This window comes from Anopheles stephensi, chromosome X (genome assembly GCF_013141755.1).
Source record: "Anopheles stephensi strain Indian chromosome X, UCI_ANSTEP_V1.0, whole genome shotgun sequence".
Lineage (NCBI taxonomy): Eukaryota > Metazoa > Arthropoda > Insecta > Diptera > Culicidae > Anopheles > Anopheles stephensi.
In genome coordinates, this window is record NC_050201.1 from 14543664 (window position 1) to 14557287 (window position 13624).

Below are 13624 nucleotides of genomic sequence, written 5' to 3' on the forward strand. Positions count from 1 at the left end.
TCCCGCCCGGGTGTTGGTAAGACCTAGAGATTAGTTAGGAATGAGGATGTCTCTATGGAGTTGTTAAAGAACTGTAGGACCACTAGAACAGGAACACAAAACGGAAGGGCAATAAGATGACAAGGTTTGAACCAGCTGGCCCGCAACAACTTATGCTGCGAACTTTCATCCAATGTCCCTCAAAGTAAGCGGATATTTGAGGGAACATCATATTTGAACCACTTGTAATGACTATATCCATGGAGATGCTAGAAATGGCTGATGATCACTTCGTACTAATCGCACTTCATTCACTTGCAGATCACATGAGACAGATATTAAGACCGCGCGTCGGGCAATGAGACGAATCAAGTTACGGAACGCCTAATATTCGGTTTCGGAATTTGGAGTACCTATACTCGCGGGTATATAGTTTTTGGGATATTGTTCAGAAAAAAAATGTAATCCTCAAATCAGATACTAGCACGGAATGTTAGTTTTTTGCACGAGGATCTCCAAAACGTCACAACAAGCACAATCATTGGCGTAAGTAATAGAACCGCCAATGTTGGTGGATCAAGAGGTAGCTCAAACACTCGAAGAAGACACTCTGGTCAATAATGGTGCATGGAATGGAAGAACTCCATCCAGGGGAATATATAGGTTTCGGGGAGGGCCGGAGGGGTGGAGGGAGACTAAGGAATCATGCAAGGTTAGAGCGGCCGAAAGATACCCAAGGGACATAAAGGACAACAAGATGATCCTTTTCGGATCACCCTTCCCAACACACAAACACTCACACTCACACAACCGCACACACGCGCACATAAACAAACATTTAAAGCGATAACCCTAATTCGGAAAAAAAAACAACACGACTGACCACAATAACATCAACAACAACAACAACAGTACGCCGCCATAGTAACGAAAGATCAATTTCCCGTGAGGAGAGAAAATGGGAGGGAGAAATACGTATAATAGTCATATATCTATATGAAGAGCAGTACAACAATAGGGATGAAGCCGGTTAAGGGCGCGGTGTCGCAACCCGCCGGGTCGGACCTACCTGCATCAGGTCGGAGGACAGCGAATGGCGCACTGGTAACTCGGGCAGCTCCTGCTTGATGCCGCTCAGCGGATGGCCCGCCAGCGGATGTACCACCGGTGCCGGTGAGCTCACCTTAAACTCGTCGTCCGGTTTGGGACTTTGCTTGAAACTACTGTGCGACGAGGCCTACAACGATAAGAAGGTTCCGGGCATGGTTTAGTAGGTGGGTTGTTGGGTTTCCCCTAGGCGCTCTCCCGCTTCTTACCTGTGATTCGTAACCTCCTTGCCGTTCGTTCATCAGGGAGGGCGTCGAGGGCGAAGAGTTATCACAGGTGGTGGACATTTTACGCTTCTTCTTATTCTCTACCGTGCTGATCTCCCGATCCTCGGCGGGCAGGTAGTCGCGATCGTCCACCAGGGCGGACTGCATCAGATCGATGCTCGCACTCCGGGAGGGTTGCTGGACCGCACCACCGGAACCGACGACGTGCGGGTGATGGTGGTGGTGCGTTTGATGCGACGGTTGCTGATGTTGCGATTGGTGCGATTGTTGTTGCTGTTGCTGGTGTTGTTGTTGTTGCTGCTGCTGCTGTTGCTGTTGCTGCTGCTGCTGGTGTTGTGTTTGCTGTTGCTGCTGTTGCTGTTGCTGCTGCTGGTGCTGAAGGCGCTCGAGCTGATCGTGCTCGGTAAGCTCCTTGTCGCGCAGCGGCCCATGATGTAGCGAGTTGTTGTTGTTACTGCTAATCGTGTTGTTGTTGTTGTTGGACGCGTTTGGCAACGTCAGGGAATCGCGCTCATCCCGTGAGTCCCGGATCCGCTCCGAGCGCAGCTTGTCCGCATCGGCCGAATATCGGTCCGCGCTACTTTCGGTCAGTCCTCGCACCTGGCAACATAAGAAACATCGAGAAGGGTGGAACGTGAGAAGATGTGTTACAAGATTCTCGCATAGCATCCTGACCTACCTTGAGACTTTCGGCCGTCTTGAGAAAGTTTTGCAAATTGTGCTGGCCCACGTTCACCTCGCCCTGGTACATGAAGTCGAGCAGGGCGCGCATCTCGTTCACCTCCACATCCCGCAGGTAGATGATCGGATGCGGATGCTTGTTCTCGACGAATATCTGCTCGAAGTAGGGACTGCACGCGGACAGAATGGCTTGGTGTGCCTGCAAACGAACATCAATCGGACGGAGGATATTAATAATACAGTTGCGTGAGGGTGATCGTGTGTGTGTGTGTGTTTCGCGAAAGTGCTAATGGTTGGCAGTGGTGGATTTACTTTAACGATTCCTTTATCGCAGGCCAGCGTGACGTCGCACAGTTTCTCATCTTGCAGCAGCGTGGTGAGCACGGTGGTTAAATTAGACTGATGATTGTTCCAGCGCAGACAGTATTGCTGGTCCATGATGCCGGTGTCGGTGCTGTTCCTGTTGGTCGAACCGAGGTTGGGGAGGAAAAAAACGAAGAAAAAAAAACACATTATTGCATTCGCTCATCGTAGATACTCACGCCGACTCGTTCCCCCCGCTATCTTTGCATTGGGCTTCTCCATCCACGAGTCCGACATTTTCCCCCAAAATAAAAGCACCAATACAAAGGTTCCAGTTTTCTCGCGCTCGATGTCTTCGGACGCGACCCATCGCGAAAGTGGATTGGGCAGCGAGAAATACGCAAGAAGCCCCGCCAGCCAACAATTAGTCGATAAAAATTCAACCGAAAGTTGAAGAAAAATTGGACGTCCTACTGAAAAATTTGCGCCCACTTTGCAATGCAACTAGTGAATAACTCTGTCTTTTATTAAATCACTCCCAGTCAACCAGCGCCGCTCATCTGCGTCTACCTTTAATTGGTATTTAGACCGTAAAATAAAAATAACTCCGCTTGCTCTATCTCCCTCGTGTCTGAAGTTGTATCAAGGGCCACTAAACCAGACCGTGATAAGCGACCGGTCACACTGGGATTTTTTTTTTGCGAAGAAGGCTCGACCTTAATAAGCCAGCCGTCGCTATTGGAGTAACCAGTATAAAGCTGTGTGTCCCCCTCACAAATTAGTACCGTGACGCGCCCACGCGCAGAATGCTCGTCCATGGGAAGCCGAAAATTGCCGAAAGCAAATCCACACAAATGCGTATCAAACGGTCAAATGGCACATTTCTCTACTGCGCTAGCGTTGAAACTGTTCTCACGTGTATCGTAGGTCTTTCTTTGAGCCTAATTTAGTCAATTTCTATTGTACAGTGTGTCTCTTGGCACTGGGGGGGCTTGAGAATATAGGCGAATCGTTCTTTGGCCTCCCATTGAGAAGAGAGAGAGAGAGCATGGTTTGGCAATTAAAGCAATAACAAACCTCATATTTTTAGCACCCCAACAGCATACTTCAGTGACTTCAATCGCTTTGCTACTCTTGGGGCTGGAGAGATATTTGCAGCAAACAGCAAATACCTCAGTAACTCTGTGGTATCACAGAAAATCTTCCCACAGTACCTCTGCGAAGCGACCAACGGCTGTACTGTTGTACAATAATTTGTCGAATGAGACTTAACGTATATTCTAGAGATTGCAGCGTTCGAACATCACACAGAAGTTCATGTTTGAAATTTCTTGCATTTTTATGAATAAATCCAAATATGAACGCCATTTTCTTTTTTCAAGAGCTCCAGCAACATTTTAACAGAGAACGGTTCGAGATTGGATGCGGGAATAGCGGGAACTCTTGAAGAATATTCAAGATATCTAGGGCATAATGACTGTTCCACACAGTACCGAGTATCTTCTTCTTTGGCCCAACGATCTCTCAGCTCTGTTGGACATCCATTTCTGGCTTACTTGAATTAATGATACCACGTAGTTGGAAAGTCGGTCCTCACTAGGAGGGAGCGGAACGGATGGGATTTGAACCCCGGTCCTGCCCCGTATGAAGACCGGCGCTGTTGTCCCTTCTACCACCGGTTCGCGATTGCAATGTTTTGATGATTCACTGAAGAGTAAAAAATAGTGTAGAAGAAGCAATCTGAAAGATATGCTTCCAACCAGTTTTCAGTTTCGCTGAAGGAAAATAGGCTTTTCCAACTGAGTTCCAATTGCCAGCCAGATTGCGAATAAGAGAAGTTGTTGTAAAGTATTTTGTTCGTTTGTTGGTTCCTTTTTCTCTGTCTGGCCTTGGTGGACCACAAAGCAACTTGTACGTAAGGTTAGGATTGGTAGATTTAGAACATAGACGTTGTCAGCGCTAGAAGACATTGTCACCTGATGATCATCAAGAGTTATTAGGATATTCAAAATATAGTCTAGAATGGCTATGAGTGGAGATATGATTACATTTCACCGATATCTAACCATCGGTTGATATATTACTGTGATGATGTTGATGACACAGCAGCTGATTCATCTTGCATCTCTTTTTCTTTGGCTCTGCAACTTCAAGAGGTCGTTTTCTTCAATTTCTGGGATTCCTTGACTTGATGTTACCCGAAATGCTGATAATCAGTCGAGCGTAAGGGAAGATTATCCGGATTAGATTCAACGCATGGTGAGGACAACAACGAACGGAGTTAGACCCTCAAGATATTTTGTAAGTTTTCATAGCCAAGTGCGCCCGACTCAACCAGACATACTCGATCCAGATATGTACAAGTGTCTGTTTTACCGTAAAGAGTTATCCTCTTGGTGTCTTATAAAGCGTTTTGGATGATCGCTTCTGTATGTCATTTTAACACGACTATAGGGTCTGATTACACTCGGAAGGCTTCTGAGACTTCAAGGAAATCATTTTCGAAACTTCCCACATAAAGTCCTACATTTGGAGGAAAGAGTCAAATTAAGGGGATCGATTCCTATACCCATCCACTTGGACAGTTTGGAATTCTATGTCACAAACTCCAAGCCTAACACGTCGCTTCTTTTGTAGACCTCCTGTAATCTATCGTTCGCTGAGGTTCAATAGCTAACGAATTGAGCGGCCCAGCTTACTGGCAGAACCAGAAAAGCCCAAATACCATCTATTATACGATTAGGATGCGACGAGATATCTGAAACGGTCCCTCCATCTTGGATGACTTCAGAAGGCAACACACACATACTTGCTGTCTATCTGTTTAGCCTGATTGCGAAAGCCGGTTCACCGATCGTTTGGTGTCCCAATCCCAACAACAACAAAAAAAGCCCGGGAAAAGTCGTTTCCAAAACCATATATTCGCCCCATGCAAAACCAAAGGCTTTGGAGATTCAACAAGACCGTTAACATCAGGTCTCCTGGATCCTCCTCCTCACCGATACCGCTCGGATGATTCACTGATTAAAAGTGGTCAGTGAGTATAGAAGGGGGTGTCACCAGGTTGTATTTCGCCTGACCTCTAAACACCCGCTCCCCCTCCCCCTGATGTTGGGCAGCAACACCTCGCAACCATAATATATCTTGTGGGTTTTGCAGGTTAGAAAACAGATAAGTCGGCTAAAACGGTTCGCCAAACCGAAAAGGACCTAAATGTCACCAAAATAATATATGGAGAGAGAGAAAGAAGACGGTACAACAAAAAAAGCAACAAAAAATGGCACATCGGAATGTCATAAGACAGAAACAAGTAATACTAGCGCAGAACCAACAAAAAAAAAGGCAGCGCATCGCCCAAACACTGTGTCGTGGTTGTCAACCAAAAATCCCTTTCGAAAATATTTCCAAAAACAGAGCTCCACAGCGAAGGAGGCAAAAAAAAAACCCACCCGCCGATAGGTCGTTTGACATCGCGCGAGATGAAGACGAAGAAGAGTAGGTTAAGAGGGGGTTGGGAGGACATTTAAAACTTGCCAATAGGCCAAACGGCCCTGTGGTGTGTCTGAAGCTGGCGGTTGTTTTATTAAATCAACATATTGGAAACTTCTCCTCCCATAAACAGCAAACCACACACATCACCCAACAACTGAAACAGAAGAAAGAAAAACAAGACCCCGCCAAGGGTAGAGAGAAACAACAGCGGCAGTGAGAGAAAGAAGAAGAAGAAAAAAAAGTTGCATATTATACGAAAGATATTATAATAAAACTACCACCATTTGGATGGAATGGTGGATGAAAAGCAGAAAAGCAACAACGAAAAAAAAACCAGACGGAAACAACAACAGCACCAAAATGGCGCGCAGACAAAAATCGCCATCAATAACAAGCACGGAATTAGAAATTTGCAAATATTTACATATTATTAACATTAAATTTGATTGCAAACCCCCAAAAAACCAGTTTGTCGTGTTTTTTTTTTTTACTGTTTTGCCTAACCTTTGCGCCCCCAATGTGGAACCCTCTACATTTCTGGTTGGGCTTAAACTCAAAGTCGCATCAGAAACACTCACACACACACATTCGTGTATGCACATATTTATATGCGCGTGCTATATCTTTTGGCTTATTTTGTGTGTCGGGGTTTTTTATGAGGGGGCTTGTATTACTAAAAACACACACACACACACACACACACAGAAAACCCTTCTTGAGCTTAAATTTCCCTCCAAAAAGTCGTAGAAAATATTGGATTTTTTCGACGAAAAGAAGTCAAAAAGGCAAAGCAGCGGAAAACTAACCAATCGTCCCGCTTCTAAACCAATTTGCGTTGCAAATATTTAAAAAAAACTCCCTTTTTGCCTCTCCCACCCATTAACTCCTCTTCTCCTCCTGCTTCTCCTTCACCCACCTCTCCCTTTTAATATCATTCCCCAGCCCACACAAACTGATCTCAAAACTGCATGCTTTCACTGAGGACCCGCGCCAAAAAGGCCGGCGCCGACGCGCCAAAACTGCCCGATCGGATAAAAATCCGCGCGTAACCGATTTCTATGACACTTTACCCTTTTTATACTTCCACTCGAGGGGGAGGGGGGACACTCGATTGATCTCCTCTGCTCGGCTAGACGACTCTGGGCCGCGAAGAGGGGAAAAGAAGAAATCGGGTAAGCTTTTAAGCTCAAATCCTGGTTGTAACAACACACACACTTGACGGTGACTCTCCTAAGGCCGTGCGCGCGATTGGAATTTTGCAAAAACTTAATGACATTTGGGATCAAAAATTTACGATCTGGCCCGATCGTTTCGAAGTTTTGAATTTGGGTTTATGAGTGTGCTTCTTTAATGGAGAGAAAACCTTTTTGTGGCCTATTTTTAAAATAGGGTTGTTCTTGGGTGTGTAAGAGATAGAGAGAGAGTCAGCCACAGTCAGTCTTAGAACATCCATTCTACAAGATGGATGCTAGGGATGGATGATGTTAACACAATGTTTTGTATATTGCAAATTTCTTGACCAGATCCTGACCCCGAAGGGATAATAATTGATTGACGTCAGATAGTCTAAATATGAAGTATCTGAGTGATCTTGATACTCAGGCTAGGACCTCAACGAAGATTTCGCCTTCTTATTTTGAGTATTTATAACTCTGGCTTGTTCTACTCGGTGGAGTCCAGCTTTTTGATGCCAACAACAAAAAGACCAGGGATAGGACTCTTACAGCATCTGAGATATCTGAACACTGCTCAGTATGTAGTGGACATCTTAGAACTGGACTCTGTCGCAATTATTCTAGCAACGGTTCAAGTTAAAGTTATAGATCTGGACCAAAGCCTCCCAAAACATTGACACTTAGACAGAATTGAAATATTTCCAGGATGTTTCTAGATCATCAAGAGCAGAATCAATAATAGGCTCGAGTACACTCAGCACTGAGATCATCTTGGAATCCCAATATATATCAGCTCCTCTATCTGTATCTAGTTATCGACTCCCCCAAGGTACTCTTATACACCCCATTCCTTTTTTAGATATAGAACATATACAAAGATGAAGAGCATTTGGAGTTCTTGGAAAATTCTTTGGTGGCTTAATTGTAGCCTAGAAAATAGTACTTTTTATCTCAAAAATTATATTATCTCAATCGAAAAATATCTATTGAAGACTCTCACTTCTCTCTCCCTTCTTGGCCTAATGCCCTCTTAAGGTTAAGTCAATAATTTCTGACTTGCTAGACTTAACGATACCACGTAGATGGATAGTTAGTCCTCACTACGGGTGCAACGTTCCGGATTAGACTCCCACTTATTTTGATGAATTCTTTGCAAAGGACCAAGGTCAAGGAGAAAGGGTCCTCAAAATTTGGAAATTCTTGCAAAGACTCCAGAAGAAACGATAACGACGCCCTCGAAAGTGCTAATATTGTATTATCAACTTCAGATGGTCAGTCCAAAGAAATATAGGAGGTAGATCCCGATGCAGGTCGTTTCCCCTTGTTCTGAACTTACCATCCAGCTCTTTGAGGAAATTAAGTCGCTAGATCCAGAACTAGTAGACCAAAACCTTCTGAGGTTAAATAGCGCCCAGTCAGAAGAAAAAGAAACTCCAATATCTTAGGAAATTGTTCATTGTTGCAATCTAACTATAACTCCAATAGGAACCAAGTTTAAACATTAATCGAAACAGAGTCCGTTAAGACCCTCTCACAAAGAATCCCTTTCAAAAAAGGAAGTTCATAAAGCTTAACGAAGTTAAGTTACAGAGAAAAAAATATAGCTTCAATAATAGTTGGGGTGGTCCGGTGGTCGAAGCGATAACGGCGCCGGTTTTCACACGGCAGGATCGGGGTTCAAATCCCATCCAGACCGCCTCCCCCTTACGCAGGGCTGACTACTTTGCTACGGGTAAAATCAAGTGACAGAAAGCCAGAAATGGCTGGCAGGTCGAGACCTCTCGAGGTTGTAGTGCCAATAAAGAAGCAGAAGAATAATTGACGAGGAATAGAGTTATTTCCACCAGACAGGACCTGGGATTAAATGCCATCACGTTCCTCGCATAGTGGGGCCTGGGGGATGATCGAACTACGAAGAATCATTAAGTCTGGTAAGCCATTATATAGCCGGCATGACCACTCAGGTCGTTAAGTCAAAAAGAAGAAGCAGAAGACTTCTGCAAAATACAGCTCCTATTACAATGTGTATGCCAACCTCCGAAATTACACGCACCAAAATTGCAATTCAGTGTCAAAATGACGGTTAGAAATGAAATGGCGTCCATTTCATATCTTGGACACATCTCGTGGATGGCTAATGCAGACCTCATCTACAGATCTATAAAGCACTACTACTGACTGCATTTCTTGCCCCGAATTTCTTGCCCGAGATGAGAGATCATGTCAGTGTATGCAAAACTTAGCAGATTCGAAACAAATACAACACGTCCCATGGTTTTGCCTTATTAAATTGTTGCCAATTCTTCTGCACTCTCCCCCAGTAGGTCCTGCTCTTAGCCCCTTGAGATGCTCATTAATGTTTTGCACATGTTAGCCATGTTTCTGGTCCCCAAAAAAAGACGACGTCTCTCTTCCAGGCACACTATAAAACCAAACCCGCCAAAAAACAACCACCAAGACTCCATATCTTCGCCTCCTCCTCCTCCTCCATCGGTGCTGACACCAAGCACGCCGTCCCATATTTCGGGGCTGGGTTGGCGATTTTTAAAATAGAACATTCTAACCTCCATCTCTCGTACCCTTTAAAAAGCAGAGGGAACACAAGCAAAAAAAAAAACAACAAGGAACTCATCTACCACCCCATGAACGAATGATGGTGCGGTCGCGAAAAAAAAGGGTGCCCACTTCACCCCCTTTCACACTTCCCAAGAAGGGATAGAGGGATAGGGGTGGATAGGAGAAGGGGAAACTACCAAACACACACACACAGATGCAGACAATTGGCGAAACGGAACCTATTGGGCCGGAGGGTTTTTAAGGGGGGGTCTTATTGGGGAGAGAGGGATGCAGAGTATGTAGAGGGCATACAGTGAGCGAGCGAGAGAGAGAGCGAGACAGAAGATTAACCTTTTTAGTGGACGCAGGCGCAAGTGAGTGCGTGCGTGCGCAACACGGAATATATATTGGCAGAATTAAATTTTGGCGACATTCCGTGAGGCCAAAAGACACACACACACACACTGTCAGGCGTGTGCGAGGGATCGTTTGACGCGAATCTTTATTATTATAAGTGCCCTAGCGCGCAAAATGTTGCTGCTTCTTGGTATTTTTCTCCCCAACACAAATCATGCGGTCGGTGGAGCATATGGAACCATATGGTGATGTTGCTTGATGCCGTTCGCACACACACAGAGAAAGACATGCCCAGGCACAGACCTAGCCGATGAAGCGGCGTGTGATTTAATCGTATGCGCCAATTTTTTGGCAATTCTCTGCCGACTCTCACTCACCTCCTTCAAACGCACAGTTTCGCGATCATCTCTCTCGCATCAGATTTAGGGGGGTGAGAATGAGAGAGTGCCAGAGAGCGCCAGAGAGAAGGAATCGTGGATTAGAAAAATGAGACGAGAGAGAGAGAGAAAAGCAAAATATGCAAACGCACCCCCAAAAAGTGTCAAATTTTGGGGGCCAACTCGCTCTCTCTCTCGCTCGCTAGCTCGCTCTCTCTCTCTCTCTCACTCGTATTTGAGAGTGACCGTCCTTGATCCCTTCGCATTCAACTACGAAGTCGCACTAGAAATCGCACACAGCGCGTCCCGTGATCGAAAAACCCTTGCCCTTGTTCGTTCGCTTGTGTTTCGGACACTCACCCACACTCTCATCGCGTTGAGTGGAGCTCATCTTCGACCCTTAATACTGTGCGCGTCCACTCGATCTAGTCGGGGACGCAGACTAGGCGGATCGGATTAGGTGTGCGTGTGTGTGTGTGTGTACATGTTTTTTTCTTCTTCTCTTTAAGCTGCGACACGACAAGACGCGACAAAACTTGATTTTGCACGTATTAAATTAAACAACAACAAAATAATCCAAAAAATGCTCCCCTTTTTTCTCTCGCTCTCTCATTCACTCTCGTTATCTCTATCTTGCTATCTCTCTCTTCCTAACGGTGAATTTGTGAGTGCAATTTAGGGGGGGTTGGGCAACACGTTTTGCAAACCCGGTTTCTTCACCTCCCCTTCTTCCATTCTCTCTCACACTCACTCACTGATTCTCCCGCTCGCTCAACGCTTAAGCCTTCTCTCCCGAATAGTAAAGTCTCTCCTTCAGGGGGTATTTTTTTGTTTGGGATTTGCAAATCTTCAAGCCCCATCGCGTCCCCCCTGTACGTGCCCTTTTTTCTACATCTCTCTCGCACGATAGTAAAGTTGTATACTGTAAAGGGTGGCGACATCATTTTCGCGCGGCCACGCGCCAGCAATCTCTCTCCCTCTCTCGCTTTCGCTCGTGCTGATGCAGGGATAGAGTATAAAAGATGGGTTTGCAATATTTGATTGTGGAGATCTCCGTCCTTCAATCACCTCACTCCCCCCCCCCCCCCTTCCACAACCATAAAGACCAGGGCGCGGGGGGCACACAACGATTTGCTTCTCGCCCTGATGTTGGTGTGTGTGTGTGGGGGGATTTTAAGCATTCTATGTGCCCTTGCTACATATATTTTGATAGTAAAATCGCACACACGCGCACGAACACAAATTTTTGGCGGAAGATTTGATTGATGATGATGTAAGGGCGCAGCACCCCGCGCGTTAGGGTTGGCGCAGAGATAGTGAACCCGGCACAAACGAAAGAAGAAAAAAAACTTTTAAGTCGACACCATGCAAACACTGCTATTTTCACACCAATTCTAATACGTTTTCACTACATGTGACACAAACACACACACACACACAGATTAGGAAATCCTTTACCGGCGAAGATGCTGGCAATTCTGTTGTACATTGCTTCCCAAGCACAGTTTGTATAGACTCTAACCCACGGAAACTGATTCTTTAGAAATCACACGAAAGTCACGACAGTATGTATGACACGCATGTGTGTGTTAGATTGTAAAGTAAGATGCGTGTGTTGTCTGGAGTGTAATGACAGTAAAATCAAAATTAAAAGCGATTTTCAACAAAAAAAATTACATGAATAACATTACTGCAAATGCTGAGATCACATTCCTGTCAAATGCAGCTGTCAAAAAGCAGTTGTCATTTTGCTTCAGCTTCTCCTATCCTCTTACTTATTTTTGTTGTGTTACGGAGCCATTAGTAAATGACTACTGATCTCTTAGTTTTAATATTTGATATGACAGGTGTCCAATTGTTTAAAACAATCATCCCGATTAAGCCGTCACATACACATACACACACAGTACATCTCGACCAGCAAAATTATTTTAAACCTATAGACGCTGGTGCTTTCATGCAAGTAACATCTGTAACAACATTCACAGCATGGATGTAACCAAAATTTTCCATTTGTACGAAGGAGAAGCAAAAAAAAAAAGCACGTGATGTGTGTGACGGCAACCGAAAAAGAAAAAAAAACATGGCGAAAAATGTAATATTTGCCAAAACCAAGCGCGTCTGTATTTGTGTTGTGTCTCGCTGGTTGTAAAGGTAAGCCGAAGTTTAACGTGCGCTGTAAAATATTTCGGCAAGATTAGAAAGGGCCACCACCACGCACGGGAGGCAAAACTTTACAACTACGCTTAGTGCTGCTACTGAATGGCAAAAATGTATACACGCACACACACACACACTACACAAAATATTCGCGCGATTGCCCAAAAGTACCCCGGCGGCACTGTGCGCTGTTCGATAGAAGGAAAAAAATCTCGGAACTAAGCCGCCACACGGCGACTCAGCAGACCCCGGCCCGCACTATCTATTTCGCTCCCTTTCACACACACACACCGCGAAAAGTACCCGAAAAACTGTGTTTCTACTGTGCGCCTAAGTGTTTGTGTATGGGGTACACTAGGCTAAATTTTTGAACCGTGCGTACCGTTAGAAAATGCGCAACTCACTTTTTTTTTACGGTGCCCTACTCACTCTCCCTCTCTCTCTCTTTCGTGCGCTTTATCAGGAGGAAAGGAAGAGAGAGAGCGAAAGAAACGGGAACACAAGGGAACACACTGAATATTGGCAAGGCCGGGGTTAGGGATTTTTTTTTCTTGCTGTCGGGGCCCCCGAAAAACACGATCGAGTTAGGACGCGTGTGTGATCAATGAGAGCGAGCGAGAGGTCGACCGACCGCCCGCCGGCTAAAGTAGTCAGAGCGAGCAAGGTGCAATTCGCAATTCAGCACACACAACACTGCGAAACCAACAAAAACAAAAAAAAAAAACACACACATGCAAATGAGAATGAAGATCGATTTTATTGTTGCGTGCCCGTGTGTGATCGTGTTCTTTTGTGCCAAATTGTGTCGCAAATATGGTTCATAATACCTGGACAGTATTGGTAGGAACAAAAAGTAGTATGAATGAATGCGAAGAAATTTTACGCATCGGTTTACAGCTTTTGGGCCGAACATAAAAGGGAAGAAGTACACACACACAAAAAATGGCCTTGCCTTGCCTTTGATATTGAATGGTTCAAGTGCAGTAGTAGAAGCAAGGGCAAGAATGAAAACTGGAACTGTGTCCGTTTGCAACCTGTGTGCGTGGGACCATTGAAGAAATTGTAGTTTATTTGAGGGGCACTATGACCTGGCCCTTCAAAATATAGGTCAAAAAGTGTGTATCAATTAAAAATTGAATAGGACAATACGGCATTGGACTGCGGCGCCGGTCTTCACACGGCAGGAACCGGAGTTCAAGTCTCATCTGGG

The 13624-nt window shown here is 45.1% G+C and overlaps 1 protein-coding gene across 13 annotated transcripts in view; it reads right to left on the reverse strand.

Moving 5' to 3' along the window:
- Positions 1-13624, reverse strand: part of LOC118509861 (mediator of RNA polymerase II transcription subunit 13-like) — a 78668-nt gene that overhangs the window by 16101 nt on the left and 48943 nt on the right. For 11 of the 13 annotated variants that reach the window (XM_036051094.1, XM_036051138.1, XM_036051103.1 and 8 more), the window contains 4 exons: positions 2307-2454; positions 1993-2193; positions 1296-1913; positions 1049-1216 (listed from right to left, as the gene is read on the reverse strand). In XM_036051094.1, coding sequence (XP_035906987.1) covers positions 1049-1216; positions 1296-1913; positions 1993-2193; positions 2307-2432 — 1113 coding nt within the window. In that variant the 5' untranslated portion in view covers positions 2433-2454. Of the gene's footprint in view, positions 1-1048; positions 1217-1295; positions 1914-1992; positions 2194-2306; positions 2455-11712; positions 11874-11931; positions 12563-13624 lie in introns of those variants that run through there. The other 2 variants (XM_036051076.1, XM_036051156.1) reach the window with 2 other exon arrangements.